The following is a 14,895-nucleotide window of genomic DNA, read 5'->3' as shown; positions in this document are numbered from 1 at the left end:
TGAGGTTGGAGAGGAAATTCTGGAGTTCTTCTTCACTGTGAGTCCAAATCATGAAGATGTCATCAATAAATCTGTACCAAACTTTGGGTTGACAGGCCTGGGTAACCAAGAAGGCTTCCTCTAAGCGACCCATGAATAGGTTGGCGTACGAGGGGGCCATCCTGGTTCCCATGGCTGTTCCCCTTAATTGTTGGTATGTCTGGTCTTCAAAAGTGAAGAAGTTGTGGATCAGGATGAAGCTGGCTAAGGTAATGAGGAAAGAGGTTTTAGGTAGGGTGGCAGGTGATCGGCGTGAAAGGAAGTGCTCCATCGCAGCGAGGCCCTGGACGTGCGGGATATTTGTGTATAAGGAAGTGGCATCAATGATTACAAGGATGGTTTCTGGGGGTAACGGATAATAATGAGGCTTGCACATGCTACAGTGGCAAGAAGTGCTGCAGCAAGCCCATCTCCAGCCGAAGTCCACAACAAAAGGTTACTCAAATAAAAATCAGCGTTACAATCACAAAAAAATGCTTTTAACGACACGTGTACAACTAGCTAAAAAAATCTATTGCGTTATTAGTGGGGTAATGTAATATTTAAATTATAAACTAAGAAACTTTTCATAATAGATAAAAGTATAACTCTCAAATGGTTTTCTGTGGGTTTGTGGCTACCAGTCGCTATTTTCTTTTTATTTATGTTTTGAATGACGTAATTTGGGAAATGATGCCTATTTTCAAGTGCGTTTTTCGTGTGCTATGCCATTCATTCAATCCGTTCGTGATGGGAGATGCTGCCTTTTTCTGTAGTCCTTACTATTTATATGTATTTAAAGTAAACACAACAACACTGCATCATCTGAGACACTTATAAATGACACAGCACACGCAGAAACGCACTTGAAAACTGGAATCATTGCCCGAAACGAACCGTGCAAAAATATAAATAAAAAATAAATCTTGACTGTTAGCAGAAAAAGTTATTTTATAAACAGCTTCATTCCTTTCAAATTTGTCAGACTTTCACGAACAATTTGTAAAAGATAAAATCAAATTTGTATGTGTAATTGCACATTACAGTTCAAGTCACAAGTTTATCAAATGCAACTGATAACGATAACACACTGGCGTCAGCATTTCCAGTCTATGACTCTGCAGTACACATACTGATACGTTTTAAGATTTCTGTTTATTACTTTTGTGCTTATCACACATTATTATCCGCGTGACATATTATGTAAATGCCTCTATTAGTGCAAGACAAACACATCTCAAGGGCAGAGACCTTGTGACGAATTCCGTAGGGGACGAACCCTCGTAATTCCTAGTACACAGCCAATAGCAAACCGACACTTTGCTGCCGCTGACAACGGCACCGCCTTCTTGGCGCCACTTTCACCTTCCTGTGTACTTCCGGAACAAATGAAGGCCGTTGATATACACGTCGGCTTTTATGGGATTATTGTGATTGCGGTTTGTGTGTGTAAAATGTTGAACTTCTTAAGTATTCAATGCCGCTACTATTAATATATTGGATACTTTTTTAGTGTACAGCCCGTTCAAACTAAGGAAATACAAAATTATGGCATTGACTGTAGTTCTAATGTCCGGCATTTAAGCTCCCAAGTGGGAGTGGTTCTGATCTTGGGAACACTGTTCTCAATTGATGAGAAGCTTTTAACATCTTTAATTGAAGTCAAGTGATTAGACTTTGGAAGTGTAATGTTTGTGTAGTTAGGCGAAGTGATTAGTGACATTTAGTTCAAGTGGATTTTCTCCAGTAAGGTTTCGGTGATCATGCTGTCCAGCGTATGGGTATATGTTAAAGCTTGAAGAGACGAGAAAACTGCTTGGATGAAAAATGGCAACTGTTAAATTAAGTATACATGATAAAAAGGAACTAGATAAATTTACAAAATTTCTTGTTTTGAAAGCTGCGCAAATAATTATTCAGTCGAGATTAGGTGAGAAAGTGCACACCAAATGCAAACCACACTCAACGGGGACAGATTGGGTAAGCGGCAATAAAGAACCCACTGTAAGTTTCTGACATAGAGCTTTTTACAAAATGCCAAAGGTTCCGAATTGCTCGGTTTCTTTAGGCTGTGGTGCTACGTAGCAAATGGTAAGACATTCTGTTCATATGGAGTTAATAATATCAACAAATTTCTTTCTTTTTAGTTTAACCTGGCAATAAAAGATCTTCCCGAAGTGCTTGCAGAAGCCAAAAAGGCGTTGAGCGGTGAAATGGCGTCTACTCACACGTCGCTGTGTGTGGAAATATCACTACGGACTGTTGAGGGCGATGCAATGGTATTAGAGACTTGGTGTTTAGCTGTGTTACCAGACCAGTGTGATACATCTGCGAGAGTTACATATACAGTATACAACAGAATGGGCATTTTGTTAAAGTCACTTGTTTCCGTGACTCGAGTTACTCCAGCATACAAGTTGTCAAGAAGACAGAGCCCAGACTCCTATGTAATTTGTTATAGAATATATGTGGGAGAGCCCCAACTTCACACTCTCGGTAAGTCTAAGCCTTTTATTATTCAGTTACTTGCCGTGTTTTCGGCCAACAGTGTTTGAGATAATTTCAACTTGGGTTTTCTCATAAAAGGTGAAAATGTTTGTCACTTTGAGATTTAAATTCACACCCATTTTCTACTGTGGGGCCATTTTTTGACATATAATGTCTGTGTATGAGTATTTCAGCTGCCACATTTATAGTTTTGTAAAAGTTTTTAGTTTCAACTTAACCTTTTGCTGTGAAGGAAATTGAAATTTATGTAATGATTGCTCATTTGATGTGTTACAAAAGTTCTAGTGAAGAGAACGAATGTCGCATTCAGTAGCTTACTCTAGAAGAATTATAAGTCAATTAATAATATATTTGTTGTTGCAAAGTTTAAGAAAACATTTCAAAATCTAATGTAAGTAAACCATATAACACACAGAAGTGCTACAAAATACTACCATTTCCTAGATTGTTTACCTTGGCTGTGACTTGTAGAATACATTTACTATAAGAGTTAAGTGGAAGAAAGACTGAAATGGTGGAAAAAGATGCATTGTCAGGTAAAGGATATAATAAGTGAAAGCAAAAACAGTAGATAGTAATGGTGGTCCTGGAAGTGAAGAGATGACTGCATAGCCTAGTTCTAAAATGTTGATACACTGAGATTGTGTTAAGATGGCTCAGATGGTAGAAATGTGATATATTCTGTTGGTGTTTAAGAAAAAATATTACATCATTATATCTGACCCTTTGACTTAATCCTGTGAGTATGACCACATATTGTGTGGCAGAGGACCACAGAGATCTTCAACATTTCAATCAATGTTTATACCTTTCTCAGTATGGCTCTTCTGATACTTTTATCCAGATGTGAAGTAAACTCAAAGGCTTTAAATGTCAACTCACTAAACCATGTGCAATAACAGTTGACCATAGGTTAGCCCATAGGAATTCATGTAGGTGAAGACAAAAAAATCTGACCTTAATAATCTTAGACGATATTCAATTTAACACATCTTAGTTTCCCACAACAGTGATCAAATTCAGTGTATCTCTCTCTCTCTCTCTCTCTCTCTCTCTCTCTCTCTCTCTCTCTCTCTCTCTGTCTGTGTGTGTGTGTGTGTGTGTGTGTGTGTGTGTGTGTGTGTGTGTGTGTGTGTGCGCGCGCACACAAGTTCATATGTGTATATTACATTCTTTCTTGCAAGTATTCAGTGAATTGAAAGGAACATTACTGTCATTCCAGTTCTTAATATGGTGTATAATCAAAGTAGATATTAATTGTCAAAAACTAGACAACAGGGGCCAGTATTAATAACTATGATCAACCCCACATATGTGTTATGTTGTGGGTCTTATGTCCTTTTATTTGAGAAGGATATTAAAGGAAATCATTAGTGAACACACTTATTTTCCAGTTTATGAAATTTAAAAACACCAGTAGGCATACTTAAGAAAAGAAATGACACCATTGTTCATTTTCCCTGTGCCTTGCAGTTGTTTTATGGAATATAATTCTCTTTTGTTAGAGGTCTTAGCTGGTCCTCAAATTTTGCAAATTAAATCAGATTCGTTAGACATAAGAAGATCCCTTTCCTCAGGCCAAATCTTCAACTTCCTGCTTCATATCATGCAGGTCATTTCTGACCCAGTTTTGCAAACTTTAATGGCTATACATGGCCAAATGAAGTTGAGGAAAAGATAAATCGATAAGGTGACATTCAACAATATCGTGGAATAATGTTCTGGGATAACTCAACTGTAAGAAAAGTATTCATTGCTTAGAAACATGCTGGAAGAATAATGTGATGACCACACATGATAATTTTGTAGACAGCTGTTTAAGAAGTTAGTCATTTTGTCTACTGCTTCACAGTATATTTGTCTCTCATGAAGTTTGTTGCAAATAATCCAGTGCAGTTTGAAAGGAACAAAAGTGTGCATAATTACCATATAAGAAGTAAAAAATACCTTTGTTACTTCACATTAAGGTTTTCTGTAACATTAAAAAGGGGTGCACTATGCTGACACGAAGATTTGTAACCACTTACCCAATTATGTAAAATGTCCAACAGCAAAGAAATTAAATTTGAAAACTGACCAAAAAAGTTTCTCCATGACAACTCCCATTCTGTAGAAGAATTTTTTAATTTTGTAATGTGTAAAAGGTGGTCGGTGGGGATCATTAACTCGCAACAGTGCTAAAAAATATATTTTGCAGATGGTCGGCATATATCCATATGTACATATGAATATTAAATGTGAATGTAAAATAACATGTTCCACATCATTATGGTTAATCATACAAGTGATCTGCAGAATATGAAACTAAAAAACCAACTCTCAAATTTCACAATGAAAAATCTTTAACAGAGGTTGAAAATACTGCTTTCGTTTTCAACCTCTGCTATAATGCTCAGTTGCTGATGTTCTGCCAGCAGGATTGTTTGTAGAAAAATCTTTAATTTAGAAAACTCTCCCCCTGACTCAGTATTGTCCACCCCCCCCCCCCTTCTTCTTCTTCTTCTTCTTCTTCTTCTTCCCCGGTAAACACATCGATTATATCTAAAGTGTAAGGGCGATATGGCCTTGGACCTATTCGTGTTCAGTGTTTATTGTTCGTTATTTACTGTAGTATAAACTGTAATTTGGATCAGCTCACTTCCACCAGCTAGTACGGGCCAAGGGCTATTATTAAACCACGGCATACACGCACTTTTACTGTAGTATAAACTGCAATTTGGTATTAAAAAGAGCTACTTTAATTTCAAGTATTTAAATACTGTACCAGTACTGTAAATTAATTTAACATGAACACCCCTTGAGATGGGAATTGTGGAACTCCAGTATGTTGTACGGACTCTGCTACTGCTACAGATACCTATGGATTTGTGACTAATACCATGGTTTACCATAGGTATGGCTGCTGGTTATGGTGTATTACTGTAAATGGTAAATGGAAGACTGTGTTTGATAATTTTGTTCTGCTGCTGTCCAAATGAGTTATGTCAGTGGATGAATAATGTTTTCTTCTTGCATTTATTTACGCAGCTACATAAACTAATATGGAAATTCTGGGTAATCAAGTGCTTTTTCAACTTGTGACATTTTATTTCAATTACAATACCTAATCCTTCTGGTAGCCTTGACCCAATTCATTGTGGGAACGGGTGCAGTGGTCTGCTTTACAAATACCAAGAACCAACAACACACAAAAAAAGACTGGAAAGATTCAAAGGAAGCCTGAGTGATACAGATTTGGATTCTTCTCATCGTTTAAGGACCAAACAATGTTACAAAAGCAATGAACAGGCTAGTGAGTATGCATTATATGTGTATATCTCAAGATGAAAAACATGTGAAGGTGCAGAACTGTACATTGCCCACATCTACAGTTTCTGTGATAAGGACCATAATTTTCAGTTTACTCTCTTCTGAATCCTCAGATGAAATGATTACTACATGTCATTGAATAATTAATTAATTTCATTTCATCTCGTTTTAATGCCCACCAACATACTCCTGCATTCTTGTGTTAGCTGTGAAATTGTATTTGTGTGTGGCACAATACTGCACATAGACACAGTCGATTTTTAGGTGCCAAGTATTTGATGATCTGTTTCACGACGTGGAGCAAGGGTGATTTGCAATTATTCATTATTGTATTGAAATAAATTTTTATTGCAAACTCTTTTTATTTTGGGGAAATTGTAATCATGATGGAAAATTATATACCTCAATATTTCACATGTCATATGCTACATGAGTAAAAACGTAACATAATTTGCTTGCTATTCTTGTGCTGAAATTACATGACACTGGTGTTAACAACCCCTTGCCACGTAGAAAACCATCTAAAATAAGCAATTAAATGTAATTGAATACCTTAAATGTAGATAGTCTGAAAGGTGACATTACAAAGTACCAGAAGATAATGCTGCTTAAAAACCAAATGTGCCCCTGCCTCCCCTCTGAGAGATTATATAAGGTGTTCCAGAAGCATTTTGCTACATAGCTGCCTCTAGCTCAGCTAATAATTGATATCGTCATTGCCACTATTTGGCAACCCTGTGACAGTGCATTTACTTCCACTTGTGGTTCTGAATTGTTCAGCTGAATTCCTTTGTTCTTTCTTTTTCCATTTTGAAGATTTGTGCTACATAATCCTTATGCAAGGTGATACACTGAGACAGAACATTTAATTTTTGCACCCCAGGCATGCCATACTTCACATATGAACGAAATTATTTAACAAAAATCTGAAGGAAAAACCCACACACAGTAAGTCTTCACACAAGCTTGACTCAGTAACCTGTTTTAGTTATCATAGATATCTACATTGCAAATATTAAGCTGCTTTACTATACAAATGCCTCCGAAGAGTTCTGACTCGACCGTCACCAATACAAATTTGAATTTTGTTCATCACGTAAAACCCATATGCCAAGAGGATAGTTATGAAGTGAATATAGTTCCTCTGTGATGAATCTGTGTAACAGCAATTAGACGTCCCTGTGGATGTTTGCTGACAATGCCATAACACATCCTTCCACTCTGGGTGGCTTCAAAAATTGTCAATTTTGTTGATTTAAATCTAATCTAGCTCCTTAAATTCCCTTTCGATCAGCATGAAGTTATCCATGAATCCATACATGGACTCCAAAATGTGCAGCGTGCCTGTGTTGCTATGGAGCATGTGCTGCAAGGTATTGACACTATCACATATGTTTACCATACAGAATCAAATGACTGCAGTAACATTATACTGCAGTTACTCTCTGAAAACACATGAATTCCTGCTCAAAAAAATGCATGAAGAATTGCTTTTAAGAGGAAAAGGAACAAGAAGTAAAGTGTTACTGCATTCAACAATGCAGTGAAGTATTATGATTGGATCACAGAGTATAAAATTAATTTTGGACAATACTCATGTCCCACATATTATAGTAATATGAAGCTCAACATATTAAAATGCGATGTCTTCCTCTTTTGCTATTGAGCTTGAAATGTAAATTGTGGACAACTTCAGTAGAACACCTAACAACAGTGAAGCATTTATTCTATCCAGAGTGATTAGAGTAAGTTGACTCTTTGGGCAAAGGAGCACAGCATAACCACAGTAGTCAGTACCGGGTGCCAGCAAATGGACTTGAGAGAGCTCTGGTGCATATGGCATTCAAAGGCAGGCAGTCTGCTTAGAAATCTGTTGCAAAAATGTTATTGGACAGATCTGTTATTCAGTTGCTTTTTAGTCCAGTCTTTGATCACAATATCAATTCTTTTGACGATGACCAGTTTCAGTCTGTAATGACCATCCTCAAATCTTTTCTACACTGTGTCCTAAAGTGATAAGGCCATAATGGCCATCCTCAGATCTTTTCTACACTATGTCCTAAGGTAATAAGGCATTAATGGCCTTATCACTTTAGGACATGGTGTAGAAAAGATCTGAGGGGCATTACGGGGGAGGATTATCAGTTTGGCCGTGTTATTTGTCCCACATTGTGATTGGTCGAACTAGAACTCTGCGGCAGCCAGCTGGTGGCCAGGTTTTTTTGTCAGAGTGTACATTGGACAGTTTTGGGCCACACTGACTTAATGATTCGTCTGAAAAAGACACATGATTATCATGAAGAAATGAGCATGATAGTATTGCAGAAGTGATTAGAGGCATCGCTTGTCACAAATCTGATAAGTCCATCACCGATTGTTATGTATAATGCTCCATTTCATTCAGTTCTTGGCAACAAGAAGAGACTATATTCAGGAGCCGAAAAAAAATTAGATGTGGATTTCGGATGTGTAAAGAAAGCTGAACTGCTCAAAATTGTGTCACGAAGAATGACAATTTCCATCATGCATAATTGATGAGATTGCTAAAAGGCATAGGCATGAAATTATTCGGCTTGTTTCATGTCTTTGTCATTTCAGTGACATTGAGGGGAACACACAAGGTCTAGACAGAAACCGTGAATAGCACTGAAAGTTTCATTAGAGAGACAGGCAAGCAGATTGTCTTCTCAGATGTATTTTACAACATGTAAATCCCACAAAATGCCTAGCAAGGAACTAACTGTGGTAACTTCATGCAGAAACCCCATTCCAGCCTTTATATGTTGGCTGGTGAACACACAAATCGGATTATATTCATTAGTGCAATAAGAGTGCATGGAAGACCTAAGTGCGTATACAATTGTGGCAGTGAACATTTAAACAAGTGGTCATTTCCCATTTGTATTACGCTCAGGGGGCTCAAGTATCCTTCACGAATATGTGTATGATGAGTATGGGACCCCGATCCATTGCAGTACTTAGTCCTCTTCTGTACCACAATTCCTGCCTCTCTCTGTACTATTCTATACTGCTGCATTCTCCTAACTTTTACTTGTACCCAGGTCTTGCTTAAGTTCATTTGTGTTTCCCTTTATACTCGTTCAGTTTTCTTCAACTTATTCACGATCACCATCAGAATTTGTTTCTCAAATTCTTAGGAAGTGTGAACTGCTTAGGGAAGGGCACCTAGCATGGCATGTGGGTGTGACCATCCAGGAATTTTGTTTTTGGTGACCCACTCACTGTACCCAAAAACCCAACAGAGTAACCAATTTGTCAGAGGGTAGTCTTCTTTTACTTCCCCAGTGGTAACACCCAGACCAGTCAGGGAAGGCACTATTGCTATAAGAGCTGTGAACTTTCCACGCAAGCTGTGGATTTTGTGCCTATCTTCTTTGGGGTACTGTGACTCCAGGCAGCACCCACCATACCATGTAGACCCTGCTATGCCTGGGTTCAACTCATGTGGGCAGCTCTTAGATGAAGTGAATGATAAATGGGGCCACAATCTTCAGTTAAATGTTTTACTCCAAAGCAGGTGGCAGTGAGGCCCCAGCAGTCTCCTTAGATAGGCATGGTGATTATGCTGCTGCCCATTACAACCCTATGGCATTCTCATGATTAGCTATGCCATAGGAACAGAGAGACTGACATTGTAATTGAAGGCAGTGTTCCACAAATATTTAATTTTTACTAGACAATATCTACCCCCTCATCCTGAGGTGAGGCGAGTGTACTCTTGATTTCCTCTTCTCCAACACCCCAATGTGACATTTCCCCAAAGCTAACAAGATAGCCAAACTAATGTAGTGGCATGATTGTGTAAGATTTCAGTTGAGCCTCCCTGACAACACAGGAATCATACTGCTTAGACCTGAGCTGCTTGCTCCCAATGCAGGCCTAGGAGTTGCTGACCATTTTCCTTAGGCATTAGGACCCTGGCAAAGGCCATTGTGCCACTTGGCTTCTGCTGCAGCTTGGTGGAGCCCATGGGGAGAGCTCTTGGATGGAGTAGGTGGCGTCAAGGTGGATATTTCACACATGAAACCTATTAAATTACACCAAAACAGTGGCCATTCTGATCCAGCCACCTCATCAGACAGGTATAGAAATTTCAATGCAGACAGTTCCAACAATACTGCTTTCCCTGCTGTGGCTACGCCGTGGTAAGAAGTAAAAGTCAGACATCCTGAAGCAAAACAATTTATACGGTTCTTAGTATATACTCAAACTAATGGGGATACTATTACTGCATGAAAGCCATTAATTCTTGTGGAACATATTGAAGATAAATTTGGGGAAGTTGAGTCATTGGGAAAAATGAATAATGGATTGCTGTTGATTAAAGCCGCCTCTGCTGCATGGTCCACAGTTCTTCAGGCATATGAATGTGTGTCTGAACCAGTGACTGTTCCCCACACACAAAACTTTGTAAATGATCCAAGGAATTGTCTTCAACAGAGACACTGTTCCAAACAGATGAGAAGCTGTGGAATAATATAAGGAGTTAAGCCCTACATTTTGTCTGACATGTCAAAAAAGGTCCCAAGGATAATTAAACAGATGCACGTTTCTTTATTTTAGCCTTTAAAGGGAAAAAGTTAGTCATGGTACACAGGTGTGATGTGAAACCTTCTGTTCCACCACCCCTGAGAAGCTTCTAATGCTTACTGTTTGGCCATTGTGAACTCACTGCATGGAGGACCCAAAATGTGGCAACTGGGAACGACCACTATACGAAGGTAGTCCCTGTGAACAACCACCTTTGTCAGTTTCACAGAACATCGTCCTCCACATTCGCTGGTTCACCCAGTCTTCAAGAAAGAAAAGGAAATACAGGAATTAAATATACTGATCAGCTGACGTATACTGAGGCACGTAAAAATTATGAATGCCTGCATCCCGTTGATATGATGACAAATTGTATGAAAGTCACTACCATCACTCCTGGTATCTTAGTGCTTTTCCATACCAGAGCTCTCCCACCTCCTTCTGGTTCCCACAGCCCCGTCTTCAGGAACTACTTCCTGCACCTGACCAATGCAGTAGCTTCAAGAAGAAAAATTGGGACAAGGCTTTTTTGGTGAGCTTGGAGGAGCTAGATCCCCCTCCTTCCCCCCCTACACCTTCAGATTATGAAACAATGTTCATTGATACGGTTCTATCAATATTGGTGACAGGTATTGATTGTGGGGCATGACTGGTCCTCCTGTTCTTTTCATGGAACTGTAATGAATGTGTCACCTGCCAGAACTGCACAACCTTATTTCCTCCTCTTGTGCAATTTCATTGCTAGCTGGGCCATCCCAATTGTCGCCTGCTTTTCCCTGCCATGGTCCTCCATCTGCCCGAAAGGCGACCTAGGTTGGGGCTTTCCATAGCTGTCCGCGTCCAGTCCCTGCTGTTGGAACTGGGGTCCTTCCCTCTTTTGCCTCCCTTCCGGGTCCGTGCACCTACGCCTCCCTGGTGTTTGCCCCGGCCGGCCGGCCGTCTGGACTTGGCACAGGGACCCAAGGACTCGGTTCCGCCTGTGGCCCTCCGTCGCCGTTTTCTTGCACTCCTCGCCTCATTTTCGGGCTGTGAGGCTGTCTACACTGATGGTTCCATGGTTGATGGTCGCACTGCCTACGCTTTTGCTCACGCTACCCATGTTGAGCAGCGCTCCTTGCCGGCTAGCTGCAGTATTTTTACTGCAGAGCTGGTGGCCATATTGCGCGCTCTTGAGCATATGCGTTTCTGCTCAGGTACGTCCGTCGTCATCTGCAGTGACTCCCTGAGCAGCCTCCAGGCCATCGACCGCTGCTATACCTCTTCTCCTCTAGTGTCCTCTATTCAGGAGTGTGTTTCCGCCATTACCCGTTCTGGTCGTTCGGTGGTCTTTGTTTGGACACCAGGTCATGTTGGCATCCCGGGGAACGAACGTGTTGACAGGCTGGCCAAAGGGGCGATCGACGCCCTATCTTTGGAGATCGGCCTCACAGCTCGCGATCAGCAGCTGGTGTTGCACCGTAAGGTGCTTGGGATGTGGTCTGCTGAGTGGCGTGGCATGTTGTTGTTGTTGTTGTTGTGGTCTTCAGTCCTGAGACTGGTTTGATGCAGCTCTCCATCCTACTCTATCCTGTGCAAGCTTCTTCATCTCCCAGTACCTACTGCAACCTACATCCTTCTGAATCTGCTTAGTGTATTCATCTCTTGGTCTCCCCCTACGATTTTTACCCTCCACACTGCCCTCCAATACTAAATTGGTGATCCCTTGATGCCTCAGAACATGTCCTACCAACCGATCCCTTCTTCTGGTCAAGTTGTGCCACAAACTCCTCTTCTCCCCAATCCTATTCAGTACCTCCTCATTAGTTATGTGATCTACCCATCTAATCTTCAGCATTCTTCTGTAGCAACACATTTCAAAAGCTTCTATTCTCTTCTTGTCCAAACTATTTACCGTCCATGTTTCACTTCCATACATGGCTACACTCCATACAAATACTTTCAGAAATGACTTCCTGACACTTAAATCTATACTCGATGTTAACAAATTTCTCTTCTTCAGAAACGCTTTCCTTGCCATTGCCAGTCTACATTTTATATCCTCTCTACTTCGACCATCATCAGTTATTTTGCTCCCCAAATAGCAAAACTCCTTTACTACTTTGTCTTATTTCCTAATCTAATACCCTCAACATCACCCGACTTAATTAGACTACATTCTATTATCCTCGTTTTGCTTTTGTTGATGTTCATCTTATATCCTCCCTTCAAGACACCATCCATTCCGTTCAACTGCTCTTCCAAGTCCTTTGCTGTCTCTGACAGAATTACAATGTCATCGGCGAACCTCAAAGTTTTTATTTCTTCTCCATGGATTTTAATACCTACTCCGAATTTTTCTTTTGTTTCCTTTACTGCTTGCTCAATATACAGATTGAATAACATCGGGGAGAGGCTACAACCCTGTCTCACTCCCTTCCCAATCACTGCTTCCCTTTCATGCCCCATCGACTCTTCTAACTGCCATCTGGTTTCTGTACAAATTGTAAATAGCCTTTCGCTCCCTGTATTTTACCCCTGCCACCTTTAGAATTTGAAAGAGAGTATTCCAGTCAACATTGTCAAAAGCTTTCTCTAAGTCTACAAATGCTAGAAATGTAGGTTTGCCTTTCCTTAATCTTTCTTCTAAGATAAGTCGTAAGGTCAGTATTGCCTCACGTATTCCAGTATTTCTACGGAATCCAAACTGATCTTCCCCGAGGTCGGCTTCTACTAGTTTTTCCATTCGTCTGTAAAGAATTCGTGTTAGTATTTTGCGGCTGTGGCTTATTAAACTGATTGTTCGGTAATTCTCACATCTGTCAACACCTGCTTTCTTTGGGATTGGAATTATTATATTCTTCTTGAAGTCTGAGGGTATTTCGCCTGTTTCATACATCTTGCTCACCAGATGGTAGAGTTTTGTCAGGACTGGCTCTCCCAAGGCCGTCAGTAGTTCCAATGGAATGTTGTCTACTCCGGGAACCTTGTTTCGACTCAGGTCTTTCAGTGCTCTGTCAAATTCTTCACGCAGTATCGTATCTCCCATTTCATCTTCATCTACATCCTCTTCCATTTCCATAATATTGTCCTCAAGTACATCGCCCTTGTATAGACCCTCTATATACTCCTTCCACCTTTCTGCTTTCCCTTCTTTGCTTAGAACTGGGTTTCCATCTGAGCTCTTGATGTTCATACAAGTGGTTCTCTTATCTCCAAAGGTCTCTTCAATTTTCTTGTAGGCAGTATCTATCTTACCCCTAGTGAGATAAGCCTCTACATCCTTACATTTGTCCTCTAGCCATCCCTGCTTAGCCATTTTACACTTCCTGTCGATCTCATTTTTGAGACGTTTGTATTCCTTTTTGCCTGCTTCATTTACTGCATTTTTATATTTTCTCCTTTCATCAATTAAATTCAATATTTCTTCAGTTACCCAAGGATTTCTACTAGCCCTTGTCTTTTTACCTACTTGATCCTCTGCTGCCTTTACTACTTCATCCCTCAAAGCTACCCATTCTTCTTCTACTGTATTTCTTTCCCCCATTCCTGTCAATTGTTCCCTTATGCTGGCATGGCATGACAGCCCCGAATAAACTGCGGGCTGTCAAGGAGACGACCGATGTGTGGCGCTCCTCCCTGCGGGCTTCTCGCAGGGACTCTGTGATCCTGTGTCGTCTCCGTATCGGCCATACCTACCTGACGCACGGCCATCTTTTGCGTCAGGAGGATCCCCCCCTGTGTCGGTGTGGGTCCCGGCTGACGGTCGCCAACATTTTGTTGGAGTGTCCCCAACTGCGCACCCTCCGGCAGTCTTTTAATCTCCCGGGCACTTTGCCTTTTGTTTTATGCAACAATGCCTCCATGGCTGATGATGTTTTAACTTTTATCCGTGGTAGTCCTTTTTATGGTTCTTTTTAAGGAGGTCCTGCACCTTTCCCTTTCTGTGTCTTTTGTCCTCGCGTCTCTCAAAATTTGTTGCTGTTTTGGTGCATAGTCGGATGGTTGACTCTTTCCCTTTTTTTGTTCTCGTGGTCAGTCAACCAGTCTCCGGCCTTCTTCTTTTCTTCTGTTTCTTTCTGTCTGGTGTTCATCTGTACTCTTCTTGTTTGTAGTGTTTGTTGCTGCATTTGTGTTCTTTTAGTGCCTGGGGGGGAGTCTCCTCCCCCCTTTGGTTTTTACCTGCTCCGCACATTTTCGGCTCGCCTGTTTTTGGAATGGGGGACTGATGACCTCCGCTGTTTAGTCCCCCTTAAACATCCCAACAACCACCACCATCTTGTGCAATTTATGTTACTCTGCTAGAAAAGCACTTCAGTGATGGCCATTTCCTAAGCTCTGTGGTCATGGTGCATTCTGTCAGAACCATTCTGGCCTCAAAAGGGCATATGGAGCAGTCTGTACATTGGTTTGCACAGATATAGTGAGTGGACAGCCCCACCATTCTGTGTTGGAAGCCTTAGAGATGCAGGTGACCTTGGCATTCACCCTTTACAGTGCCTATGTAGCTCCACCCAGGCCACTTATTTACAA

The 14,895-nt window shown here is 40.7% G+C and overlaps 1 protein-coding gene across 2 annotated transcripts in view; it reads left to right on the top strand.

Moving 5' to 3' along the window:
* Window positions 1-1,319: 1,319 nt before the first annotated feature.
* LOC126259544 (autophagy-related protein 13) overlaps window positions 1,320-14,895 on the top strand; it is a 43,926-nt gene continuing 30,350 nt past the window's right edge. Inside the window, exons 1-2 of one of the 2 annotated variants that reach the window (XM_049956422.1) lie at window positions 1,320-2,022; window positions 2,166-2,514. In XM_049956422.1, coding sequence (XP_049812379.1) covers window positions 1,846-2,022; window positions 2,166-2,514 — 526 coding nt within the window. In that variant the 5' untranslated portion in view covers window positions 1,320-1,845. The remainder of the gene's footprint in view (window positions 2,023-2,165; window positions 2,515-14,895) is intronic. The other variant, XM_049956423.1, reaches the window with a different exon arrangement.

Source organism: Schistocerca nitens, chromosome 5, assembly GCF_023898315.1.
Source record: "Schistocerca nitens isolate TAMUIC-IGC-003100 chromosome 5, iqSchNite1.1, whole genome shotgun sequence".
Taxonomy (NCBI): Eukaryota; Metazoa; Arthropoda; class Insecta; order Orthoptera; family Acrididae; genus Schistocerca; species Schistocerca nitens.
Note: the sequence above shows the minus strand (reverse complement) of the source record. Positions and strands in the feature narration are given on the sequence as shown.